General features: G+C 36.5%; 1 protein-coding gene across 7 annotated transcripts in view; it reads right to left on the reverse strand.

Moving 5' to 3' along the window:
- MAP4K4 (mitogen-activated protein kinase kinase kinase kinase 4) overlaps positions 1-13,710 on the reverse strand; it is a 149,009-nt gene that overhangs the window by 79,353 nt on the left and 55,946 nt on the right. For all 7 annotated transcript variants that reach the window (XM_088136604.1, XM_088136608.1, XM_088136603.1 and 4 more), the window contains exon 3: positions 101-157. In XM_088136604.1, coding sequence (XP_087992730.1) covers positions 101-157 — 57 coding nt within the window. The remainder of the gene's footprint in view (positions 1-100; positions 158-13,710) is intronic.

Consider the following 13,710-nt stretch of genomic DNA (forward strand, 5'->3'; position numbering starts at 1 on the left):
ACATGACTTTGGGTAAAGAATTCTCATCTTGAAGTTCAGAGTGAAGGCAATTTTTCTTACACTATCTTTTTTGAAAAAGAAGTCTTAATTCAAAACTTACCTCAGTAACATCCATGACTTTAATAGCTGCCAACTGGCCTGTCTTGACGTGTCGGCCCTAATAAAACATAGAAAGAATTTTTAGACTTCACATTAATTCATTAACTAGAAGATGAAAAAATAGATATCAAACCATTTCTGACATATTTGCTTATTGTTTCACAGAGTACTTATTTCATTCAAGCTATTTATTACAACCAGAAAATGTAGATTTAAAAGTTAAAATAATTCAACATTATGCCTTTTAAGAGGACCGATAGTGTGGTTTAAACATCTGTATCGTGTTCAGACTCTAATCCAGCATTTCACAACCTTGGCAACTTTAAGATGTGTGGACTTCAACTCCCAGATTTTCCCAGCCAGCAGGGAAGCTGAAGTCCACACAACTTAAAGTTGCTATGGTTGAGAAACACTGCTCTAGTCAATGACTCTTTTGGAAAAGAAGGCAGCCTGTGGTGTCTGCAGGTGAGAATCATGAAAGGAGCATTCTGTCATAGTGGTGTAAGCCTCACTCTTCCTGTGTGTGTGTGATGATGCTCCACACACAAACATACAAGGGGCAGAGCTTAACAAAAGCAGCAAGATCTTTTGGACTCCACAAAGTTGGCTGTTAAATGACACAAATCTATTGTCTGTTAGTAAAGAGAGCCATCAGTGACCCTTTCTTCTAATTCACACTAATCAGTCCTCAGCAACATAGTTTACTATTACTCAGCAACATTTATTACTATGAGCCTGAAGACTAGCATCAGAAGAAGTGTCAATCTTTATATATCTTATTCAACCTGCCAATGTTTTAGGTTTAATAATCTTATCAAGGCAACATATTTAAGCCTAAGTATACAACACCCTTACTACCCCCAACAATCTAAAAGCAAAGCATGAGTTTACAAAGGCCCCTTTATATCTTATGAATGAGGGCATCCAGAACAGATTTCTCATAAAACCAACAATAAGTTCTCATTAATAATTTATTACAAAGTAAAATTAATTCAATTATCCACATTAATGTTAAAATGAACCCTCAATGAAATTGGTTTCATTTGAATGTTAAACCACCACAAAAAACCCAATAATGATTGTTATTGAAACTAGTGATTTTGTCCATTTCTTTAGACTAGATTGAATCTCTTCCTGATTCTGAAAACTTCATAGTGACTTGAATATGCGAAAGACCACAGAGTGAACAGACAAGGTATCTGAACAAACAGCTGATAGTAATCCTATTCATTAAAATTTTTGATGATGTAATTTCCCAAAGTAGGCAATTCTTTGAAAATACAGGTAGTCCCCAGCTTAAGAATAAGTTCCATTCCCAAGGTCCGTCCTTAAGTCAAATCCATATGTAAGACGGAACAGTATTATTATATAATACTGTATAAATAGTATTGTGTAATGAACTCGAACCCTTCTGTACTTAACTTGAAACTTTGTGTATGTAACTCGAAGTTTGCTATAATAGGCTCCATTCTTAACTATGGATCATCCTTAAACCGGACATTCTTAACCAGGGGACTACCTGTATGTGATTTGGATACAAAGCAAGTATTTGGTGCCTTTCATTTCCCTGCAACGTATTTCTACAGCCAACAGAAATAGTATGAATTACAGAACACAGCACTGAAAAGTACAATTGGCTTTGTGATCTGTTTGCAGGGCAATACGGGAAACAGGTTGCTGAACTAAGTAAGATCAGACTTCTCTGACTTGTCTTAAAGGTACACTACCATAATTTTCAGATCAGGAAGGCTGAGACAGGTTTTTTTATTTGGTAGAAATAGGTTCATGCTTTCAAAAGCTTTAAAATGGCAACAAACAAGCAAAAGGAAATTTTTGGCAATTTCCAACAAGTAAACTGACCACAGAAGAACCGTTTCTACTACTACAGCCATGTCTTTCATGGTTTAGTAGGGAAAGCCCTTTTCTTTCCCTTTGCTAGAAAACCTAATAGCGAAGGCAGTCCATGTAACCCCTGCTGACTGGGTCATTTAGTTCCCAGAATGATTCCAAAGTCTTTCATTTTACTGCAGGAAGTAAAGTGACAGGAAGGCCAAGAGTGACTCATGTTCCCTTATCCTACCACCAGTGAAGAGAGAGTGTGATGGAATTATGCAGACTTCAAGAAAACATTAGACAAAGGATTCACCAAGAACATTTCCTTCTTTATTTGTGCTATTCATTCTGCGCACACTTCCATTTAATTTTAAAATAATGTATTTTAAAAATTGTGTAAGTGAAGACAGACTTTTAGATTACCAGACATAAACAAAATATTAAAGAACAGGCATTTCTTCAGAGCCTTTGCTGAAGATATGGCCTTCCTTATATTCCCACCCTTATGTCTGATTAGAATCAAAGACATTCTTCCCTGGGAGACGGAGAAGGAAGTATGCTGATGATACCCAATTATACATCTCCATCCCGGGTGACTTAAGTGTTGCTGTGACTACCCTCTCGCAGTGCCTGGAGGCTGTAGGGGCCTGGATGGGGGACAACAGGCCTTCAACTAAACCCTGGTAAGACGGAGTGGCTGTGGGTATGGGGAGCCTCAAGATCTAGGAGTTTATCATCTTTGGTTCTTGATGGGGTCGCACTACCCCAGACAGACCTGGTGCATAATCTGGGGGTCCTCCTGGACTCACAACTCCTGTTCGAAGAGCAGGTGGCAGTTGTGGCTAGGAGGGCTTTTGCACAACTTCGTGTTGCGCTGCAGTTACGCCCCTTCCTCCATCAGGAGGCCCTCTGCACGGTCACTCATGCCAGTTGGATTACTGTAATGTGCTCTACGTGGGGCTACCCTTGAAGAGTATCCGGAAGCTACAGCTGGTGCAGAATGTGGTGGTGCAGACAGTTCTGAATCCCCCTAGGAGAGCACATATAACACTGCTGTTATGCGAGCTGCATTGGTTGCCAGTTTGCTTCCGGGTCCAATTCAAGGTGTTGGTCATCACCTTTAAAGCCCTTCATGGCACAGGACCAGATTATCTGAGGAGCTGTCTTGCCCCAGTTACTTCAGCCTGCCCCACTCAGTCCAGCAGAAGGGGCATGTTGCAGACCCCACCAGTCAAGGAATTTTGACTGGTGAGGTCTAGGCAGAGGGCCTTTTCTGCTGTGCCCCCCGCCCTATGGAACAATCTGCCTCCCGAGGTCCGGTGTGCCCCCAATCTCATGGCCTTCAGGAAAGGGGTGAAATCCTGGCTGTGCCAGAAGACCTGGGGGCCGGATGGGGCCTCGCACCAGTGGAGATGGCTTGTGGGGTGATTGATCGTGTCCCCCCACATCATTTTGAATGTTTTTAGTATTTATGTACTAAATTGTTGTTTTTTATACTTGATTTTTAATGGATTGATTTATTTTAATTATTTATGGGATGTTTTTAATTGTTGATGGTGATTTTGTGAGCTGCCCAGAGTCACCCGTTGGGGGGAGATGGGCAGCATACAAATTTAATAATAAATAACTAAATAAAAAGATCCAACAGCTTCAAAGGTCCTGAGGCTCCAGCTATAAGCCACAAAAGCGCATTGAAACAAATTTCATTCTCTTTCCCTTAAGGAAAGGTTGTTAAGGGGTCTACATTTACTTGGTTCTCCCCAGCCCATGCAGGAAAATATTATGAAGCTGTGGAATGGGAAGTTAAGACTGTGGGAAAGGAAGTGTAACACTCAAAGTATCTCAGTTTAAACAAACACTTCATAACCTTATGATAGAGGCACAAAAATATTTCACCACAGCGTACTGCAACATAGCATGTATTTAAATGTCTGACTACTTAAGAAGTCATAGAACTTTAAAAAGAAGCTTCTGCAATGTTCCAGACTATTAATTAAAGAACACAGGAGTCCATTTGCCCTTGCCAAACAACCAGCTGGCACAAAAGACTTTCTATTTAAATGTTAATATAAATAAGAATATGACTATCTTAACTTACTGAGATCCATGGAAATTACTCTTGAAAGTCAGTAAACAGTTCCTTATCTTTTGGAAGAATGAGTTTTGTGTCTTGTGTGCTACCCATCTCTACTAATTGTCCAGGACCACTTTCCATATGCCTTATTTCACACTGCAGTAATTACAATACTTTTTACCATTGCAATACCATTGTGTTTTACCACTCTTCAACTGCAATATGCCAAATCAGCAGGTCCGATGAAGAATGATTGTAGCTGAAGTCCACTAACAACTGGAGGAATACAGGTTACCATTCTCATTGCGGGGCTATGTTCTTTTTAGCAGGAGTGGAACAGATGCAACACCCAGAATTGGAAAACACATAAAATTTGGGATAAATCAAACACAAGGGATACTGAAAACCTAACACAAATGGATCCTTAGAAGAAGACAGAACCTTGCAGACAATGAAACTTTATTACACCTTATAGTAGATTCCTTGACCAAGGTTTTTTTTAAAGCTTGGGAAATTAACAAGTTTAGGGTAAGAGAATAAAATAAAGTACTACCACATGGATGCCACACTGATAAGCAGATGGTGAAAAGATGTAGAAATCAAGCAAATGCAAACAGAATCATACAGCCAGATCTCACCCTGTTTCTATACAATAATGCTTTTGTGCCAAAATTAGATTTTCCATGATGCAACTTACTTAACTAGACATAGATACTGATAGGTGGAATTTTAAAAGGCAAAATTCAAGTTATGTGCTACTACATTACTTTGATATTAAATCAAGATAGCAGTTTGCTTTCAGGCAAATAGTTGTATTATATATGAGTAGTTCTCCAACTATTTTCTGATGTTATTACCATTAAGCTTAATACACATTAAGTACTTCCCTTGCTTCACTCATCTCAGCCTCCCTGATGTTTTTGTGGAGGGAAGGGGAATAATTACTCAGTCCTTTATAATTGCCTTTATTATCTTCTCTGTACCCCAAAGCCACAGAGACAATAGCCTGGAGAGCTTTAAATGGGAAGTTACATGGATCCACAATTTAGAGTAGATCCAATGAGAATCAATAGAACTTACATCAATTAATGCATTCCATTTGTATCTAAGTTTAGATACAAACTAATGCTTTCACATTAGCCTTTCTTTCTACTATTTGTACCATTTACTCTCAAATTTATTCCTTTAATTCAAATCTTGCCACACAATTTCTCACTCAGTCCTAGGTATTTTAGACTTAATGGAGCATTGGATTGTTGTTATGATTATTAAACCTGTCCTTATTTAATGCAATAATGTGAAGTGTTTTCTGGTTAGGGAATATGCCTTTGTTGTGTTGATGACAGTGTATAAGTCCCAGCTCAGCTGTTACTTGACCATCCTTCCACCTTTCACATTCTTTCAATGATACCTGTACAAAGATGAGTTTATAATAAGCTCTGCGTACTTCATTTTTCCACTGAAACTTAGGCTGAAAGGTTTTTGCTTGAAAAATAATGAGTCTGCAGAGTTGGAAGAGGCAAATTTATCAATACTGTTTTTGATATTCTTTTGTGGTTCAAGAAAAACCATAACTCAGTAGCAGAATGCATGCTTTATATGCAGAAAGGCTCAGGACCATCACCAGCAGGTCTATTTAAAATTGTAAGTCTTTGTCTGAAATCTGGGAAAACTATAAACAATATAGTGAGCTAGATAAACCAAAAGTCTGTTTGCATACAGCTGTTTCCAATATTCTCGGGTAGCATACTAGAAAATGAATCGTAAATACCATCCTTGCTTATATAACTAAGCTTGTTTATGTAAAACATCATGCATCTAAAAAGCAACACTGCAGGAGTCTCCTAAAACTCATAAGCTTTCTTGTTTCAGCATACAGTATTGAAAAGGTTCTTTGTAACTTCCCTCATTAACAGACCTAGAAAAACAATGGGAAAGTAATACACTTAGGAAGGAATCCCCCCCCCCCCATGGCTTGTTAATATTTTTATTTGTATCAATTAAAACTTAAGGATTTTAAATTCTCTAGAGCTCTTCATAAAGCACAGTATTACAAAGAACATGGGATGGGAAGAAGTAGGAAGTTCCCCCCTTCAGTTTGCACACTCTTTTGTTACATTATAGATAGTAGTATGGACTTATCAATGTCTAGCTCAAAGAATGCTCTATGGTGGAGTTCAGTCATTTAATCACAAGAAATCATGAGATATTAATATCTATCCATCCAAAACACAAATGATACAATGAACAGTTTATTTACAGATCAATTTTTCAAATCCAGAAAATGATGTACTACAAACAGAGTCCAATGTATTATACCAAACAGAATACAGACTGAGGAAATCAAACAAGACAGTACTTAGCTTAATATTACAAGGGGAAGGAGGGAAAAGCAGATTTCTCATGATTAAAAAAAATATTGCTTTATTCTAATTTCACTGGACTCTAATACATTGTACCAGCTTAATATCTAGAGAGCATTTACATGCTTCTGCTTTATATGTTATAAATAAATCATTTCATTTTCTCTTACAAGGAGTCATTAACTGCCCCAATAATGAAAGATCTGATATTGTATGAATAATACAGAAGATTCTGGGATTAGCTACAGAAGCACATACAGGTAACCCCCAGGTTAAGAACACCTGGTTTATGGACAACCCATAGTTAAGAATGGAGCCTGTTGTAACAAAATTTGAGTTAAATACATAATGATTTAAGTTAAGTACACAATGGTTTGAGTTAGTTACACAATCCTACTCATACAGTATTATACAATAATACTATTCCGGTTTACATACAAATTCAACTTAAGGAGAGACCTTGGGAATAGAACTCGTTTTTAAACTTGGGATGACTTGTACTATGCTACCACAGTATCATTTTACTTTCAATACACAGATTCTTCCTGTCCCCAGGATTGAACATTAAACATGCCACTTTCTAATTCTTCAATTGTTCCTTGGACCATAGTTTAAAATAAAAATACAAAATGAATTGATTTATCTAACTACACGTAAATATACACATCAGCAGTATGATCTATCCTTCAGCTGATTAGACAGATCTATTTGGGAAGACAAGTTAAAAATCAGTAAACCTTCCAGACAATATTTTCCCCTGCAATCAAACTGCCTCAGGATGTTATGGGGCTGCAGACAATGCTAACTTCAACTGGCCTCCTAACCCATGTTTTTCTCATTTCTTTTTCTTTCTGTAGAAAGGAAAAAATCATGTACCAGAACAACACTGAGAAACTAAAATAGTTTTAATGTGTATCTGTCTAAAATGCTTGGTAAAAATTGATAACAACATACTGCTAAAATCCAGCATTCTGACAGTATCAATATAATTGCTAATGTGTAACAAAAAAGTGTTTTCTAACTCAATATTCCTTGGCTGTATTATTTTCCTTAAAAAAACCCCAAAAAACTCCACAGTTTTGACCCTGAAGATAGGAATGGCAGGATAAGAAAATACTTGCCCATTCACTGTAAATGAAGTGGGAGTGGATTACAGTTTCCCATTTTCTCTATAAATATTTTATCTGTTACTTCATCTTATTTAAAATAGCTTGGCAGCAGTAATAAGTCTAACCATGACTGTCCAGTTAGGTGTTTAGGTGGCAGAATCTAGCTGATCTTGGCTGATCTGAAATAGCTTAGCAGGACTGGATCTAGTTCGTACTTAGACAGGAGACCACTAAGAAATCGAAGGACCACAGTCAAAAGTGCCCCAGAAGAAAACAATTTCCATGTTGTTCCCAAGATAATTTTAAGTTATTAATTAATTAAGCAAGAACCAGTTTGGTGTAGTGGTTAAAGGCACTGAGCTAGAAACCCGGAAACCATGAGTTCTAGTCCTGCCTGAGGCACAAAACTAGCTGACTGACTTTGGGCCAGTCACTCTATATCAGCCCTAGGAAGAAGGCAAGGGCAACCAATTCTGAAAATGTTGCCAAGAAAACTGCAGGGACTTGTCTGGGCAGTCCCCTAGAGTAAGGATGGCTTGAAGAAAAAAAAAACACCTGCAAATGTATATGGCTGCTGATCTTAACAAATAACTCTAGGTGATTAACAAAAATATATATCAAAGCACAGTATAAAAATCATGAAAAAATGCCAGTTAAAAATGATTGAGGCACCTCACAAATATTTGACAAAACAAGATATCCACACCGGGTTCTACTAACATGCCAGCATCAACCTCTGAAGGAAAAGCTAGGTTTTGGCCTTCCGGAAAGCAACAGATTGGGGGCCATTCAAATATCAGAGGGGATGCTGAATCTTATAGGGTAGTCATGGATGTCCATGAAATCCCTAGGTCTCAAGCTTCACTCATGAGAAAGTTTGCTATAACTAATCAGAACAGTAGGAATTGAGTTCTACAGGCACCGCTTCCATTATTAGAAGAGCTTCTTGGAATTCAAATAGAGCTAAGAAGATTTACATTTTGCATGCCAGAACAAGATAAGACTGTATGGTATATGAAATTATTCCACCTGTCTTCTTAAAAACAATGCAGACTCTGTACATTCCAGAAAAGCCAATACTACTACAGGGTATTTTAACTGTATAATCAATTAATTGTATACATACTTATTCTTCATTTATATCAGTTTCTCTCTACATCCACACATAGTTATATGTACACTATTCCACCATATTTCCAAGTACGAAGCAGCCTCCAAGAATGTCTCTATAAAGGTTTCAGCCTTACTGTCTATTCACTGCAGAAAAACAATTTCTTTAAGAGAAAACTGATAAGCAGATGGGCTTCAACATTTTGCCCTCTGGATTGTAATAATCCTACATGTTTTTCAGCCATAATTTCTCTATGTGAGTAATGCAAAGGAGTAGGTACACAGCAAACCCACAATCTATACAAATGGCTCTGAAAGGAGGGCTAGACTGAGGAATCCTCTCTTATTTTATCTTTAATAATGCTAAAGTCATTGTAATGTTTCTGTGTGCAGGCCATTCAGAAGGACACCTTTATCAGCCTATGGAAGAGTTCTACCATAACAGAAGAATGTCTCCTTTGCCCAGTGAAAGTGTGCAATGCACATTCACAAGAAACTTTGCTAAATATCTTGCTGCTGTTGTTAGACAAGAGTTGTCGTTGCTACCAGCAATTCAGCAACTGCATTCAAATGAGATGGTGTCACTGTGTACACAATCCAGCAATGGGGAAAAAATCACTTTCTTATGATCAATGACTGATCCTCCTGAATGCAAAGCCAATGAAAGATAGACATTTACCCACTTGCAAAGAACAATCAGTGAGAGCAAACAACTGCGGATTTTGGATGATAACAGCTAATTTGGGTAAATCAGACTTGATGTCACAAGACTTCAGCTTTCAAGCTATGTTCTGATTCTGATTTACTTTTTAAAAACCTTGTTATATTTCTTAAAAAGCTTTTTAAAATTGGTAAATTCAATTTGTCCGCAATTTTGGCACAAGAAGATCTGGAAAGATGGTCTAGAATTCCTTTGATTATCAGGGGCAAGATAAATGTAATTAAAATGTATTTCATCCCAAAGTTCGTCTATATCTTGAATCAACCTTATGAATGATTAAATCAAAGAAAGGAGCTATTAACCATTTTCCTTTGCCAAGGTGATCCTTCAAGATTGCAATTCCTTAGTTTATAATAGCTTATCAGGAAAGACGATCTTGGTTTCTTATTTATGTCTAATTGTTTTTAATTGTTTATGTCTGTTTTTGTTTGTTTTGTTGTATGCCATCCAAGAGTCACGTTTGTGAGATTGGCGGCTATATAAATTTACTAAATAAATAAATATAAATAAATAAGATGGCTCTTTCAAACCTCCAGGCTTATTGTTTTTAGGATTTCCTAAAACTTTAAATATATATGTGAAAAATAGATTTATATTACATGAATCCAGTTGTCACATTAGATGATCATCCTATATAAGAATAGGTAGTGAAACTTTTTTTAAAAATTACCCTGGCACTTCTTAATACTATCATAATGAAACAGCTTAGCCCTATCCTAGCAGTTTTAGAACTCGTAGAATTTCAAACAAGGTTTGATTTACAATCGAGTGCTTTTTAGTAGTTCATACAGTTTAAACATTTGTTACTTGGACTCACACTGATACTGATCAATTCTTGCATTTGAAGTCTTCTTGTTGTTTTTCTTAGCATTTGTCCTGCATGGTTGTAGAGTCTGCTTCTTTTTGCACGGTGCTTGCCTAGTTCTTACAGCGAAGCTTATGAATGCATGATACAACAAGGGGCTTGTTGTTCAGCCTGACGCTGTTTGGAGGTTGAGAGAGTAACTAGCTGAAGGTCACCCAGCTGCTTCCTGGGTCTTCCCGCTCTTAGTCCAGAACCTTCACCACTACTCCACGCTGGCTCTCTCTATTGCATCTGAAGTTCTGTATTTCTATATATCAAAGTTCTATATTTGTTAAAATTTTGGAAGCATTAACTGAGGCTCTTAAGCAAGTAATTTATCTTTACAATAAACTGGAGTAGATGAAATTGCTATAAATATGTTATGTGATCTTTGGAGCTAAAAGTTTGAATAATGTGATTTTGAAACTTGTGGCAATCTGTTATAAAACTCTGAAGCTGCTTTTCTTTCTTTTTTTTAATTTTAAAATGCAGTAAATACTTTTTTTGTTTGTTTGTAAATTGGATACCTCATAGAATATTCAGTAAGATCTGGTTTAAATCACCATGTTGGTAATGTGAATTGGACATCTACTGTCATATTTTACTCTGAAATTCACAGGACTGTAAACATAATTTTAGTGATCACTGCTTCTTAGTTTCTTTGGCTATATTCCCAATACTTGAAAAAAAAAATTATACAACAAAGGAAAACTAAATTACATCTGATTTGAAGCAACAGATTGCTAATATACACTGTTGGTCAACATTTGTATTTGTTGTTTGACAGAGAAGTGAAGATACCTTTTGAGCAACTGTTTAGAGCTTTTGCTTATTATGCAAATTTCCATACTTTTTCTTTTTAAAAATTTTTTTTAGCTTATATTATGTGTTGTTTATATTGTTAAATATTAACTCATACCATATAATTTACTATTCAGTGTTTGGAAGCCCTGGCCCTCAGCCTTCTGGAAGACCATTAAGACTTGGGCTTTTCCCCAGGCATTAGGGCCACGATATTAGGGGAGTCCAATATATATCCATGGCTGTCTTGTAAAACTGTTATATAGTTTCTTGGGGTTTTTTTTTCCTTTTCTGTACTGAATTATTTTTAATTTTGGTCATGGTATGTTTTTTGTAACTGCTTGTTAGCTGCCCAGAGTTATGTATTTAAGATGGAAGGGATAGACATTTTCTAAAAAATATATATTTTTATATAACACTGAAAGATATACTTCCTATTTTTTTTCCCTTTTACATGCTTATGGCATTAAAACTATTAGTAGTCTGCCTTTTTTCAGTAGGTTAAAAAAAAATACCCAAAATCTTAATATTTACAATAAAATCCCATAATTTTTAACCATGGATCAAACTGGGTATAACTGGAAAAACTAATATAAAACACTGGAATTGCACAAGGAAAGCTCACTGTCCATTATATATCTCGTAACAGAGGCATTATGTATCAAAACATAATTATTGGGAAAAGGTGTGGGAGAGAACAGTTGCAACTCTTTGTTGTGGTTCATCTTTGTTGAGGAAAGAGAATGCAAGATCACATAGGCCTTTGATCTGCTTTTACACAGCTCTTATATTTAGTGGACAAAAGGATTTTTAACTCTTCTGCCCACATCATATCTAACATTGCAAAGGTTGAGTATCCCATTGCAAATCCCCTACCGCAGGAGGATAACATGGAAATTGCACGATTAAAACCATATGTAAACTATGCCAAACTCTCATGTGTCTGAGCTTTACAATGAGATTTACCACTTTTGCTCAAAGGACTAACGTGCAAATAACCTTTGTACATCAGAATGCTCAATTCAGATGCTGTCATGACCAGAATTTATAGTAATCTAACTGACTTAATCCACTTAAGCATATTTGTATTTGGTCAGTATACAGCAATTGTTTTGAATCATTCCACATAAACACTCAGCATGTACATATCAGGATATATTTTTTAAAATTGGTAGGGATCGGCATGTCAAGAGGTTAATAGAATATTTAATCTAATTTTGCCAACAGACACCTATGGGGGCCATCATCCACTTCTTGCTTTATATTTATTTTTTATTATATGTCTCTCTGTATGTGTATGCAATCTGAAAATAATACAGAACAAATAGCAAATTATTGTACAATGCAATCCATGAGGAAAGATGCTTTGGCCACACACTGGATTACAGTTATTATTGGCAATGTACAATAAATATTGAAAAGGATATTGAAACCCCGTGCACACACTGACTACAGCACCTTTAATTTATAGCATAAGCCAACAAATCTATAAACATTGTTAAGGCCATAAAACAACAAGCATTTAAAAATCCCACAAAGTGAGCTGTCACTTAGCTGTCACAAACAAAAACCATCTGTGTCCACATTAACAGTCGATCCACAAAAAGGAGAAGCTATAGATCAGGTTATTTCTTGTCTTTTCTTCCACAAGAAGAAGATTCTTAAGGTTTCTTATGTTTACATCATTTTCCCTATGGTCACTTGCAACAGAACAAAGGCTCTATAAACCTATGTCATCTCACAGTTACACTCATTTTGGAGTGCCAAGCAGCACAAGCATAACTAGAGAAGAAAAGCAGCAGTACCCCAAAGTCACTTTCTCAGCTACAAATCAAATGTGCTTTTCAGCTAAATATCGCTGAAACCGTTACAATCAGTCCACTGAGGTCTTGCTCCATCCCAAAATTTCAGTTTGAAGACCAAGCTTTCTGCTTTTAATTAATAACAAACACTGCTTGTGCGAGCCAGACAATACACTGGATGATGTCATAAGTTACTTGACACAAATACCAGTGAGCTCTAAAGTTATTTTTACACTAAAAATAGATGAACAACTTCTTCCAGCTCAAGTGCAGTAATTGCAAATAGCCGTATATCACTTGAATTGGTCCATTTTCAGCAGCTGACATTAAAAAAGGTTAACTTCTTTTCAGCTGTTCACTAGGTAACAGCTTCGGCATGCCAAACCTTGCATTATCTTTGTAACTTCAAGAAATCAAACAATGCCCCATAGCAAGTTTACTAGGTATAAAATTTGAAAATGGCAAACTATGTTCTAACATACATCTTCTACACAAACCATTGCAATTTTATCACTTTCTTTCTGCCACATTTCCTCTCTGCTATCATGGGATGAGGTGGCGTTACCATCTTCTACAAAACTTTTTCCTCAGGAACATTAAAACTGAACCTGGTTGGATGGCTTAAATTTAGATTTTTTGATTTAGAAAAAAAAATATCCTCCTGCCTCAAGCCAAAGAACAATTCCCATCGCTAAGGTAGGCTGCAAACTGCTCAGGCCATGAAATAGGGATTCCTACTATGGGGGGTGGAGGGGGGGGTTGTTCTCGATCTTTATCCCACTCCAGTATCAACATATAACATCTTGAGCTGATACATCATATTAATATGTAATTTTTCTGGCATAGTGCTTTGAGGACATTTAGCCACACGTGGCTTTCAGAAGCAGGGCTTTTAAAAAATCTACTTTTTAAAATGTCCTCCTTGATGTAGTCATACAAAGAGTTCAGTATGTT

Source organism: Python bivittatus, unplaced genomic scaffold (assembly GCF_059951505.1).
Source record: "Python bivittatus isolate LINGU-HERP-01145 unplaced genomic scaffold, Pbiv_v1 ctg000060_np1212, whole genome shotgun sequence".
Classification (NCBI taxonomy): domain Eukaryota; kingdom Metazoa; phylum Chordata; class Lepidosauria; order Squamata; family Pythonidae; genus Python; species Python bivittatus.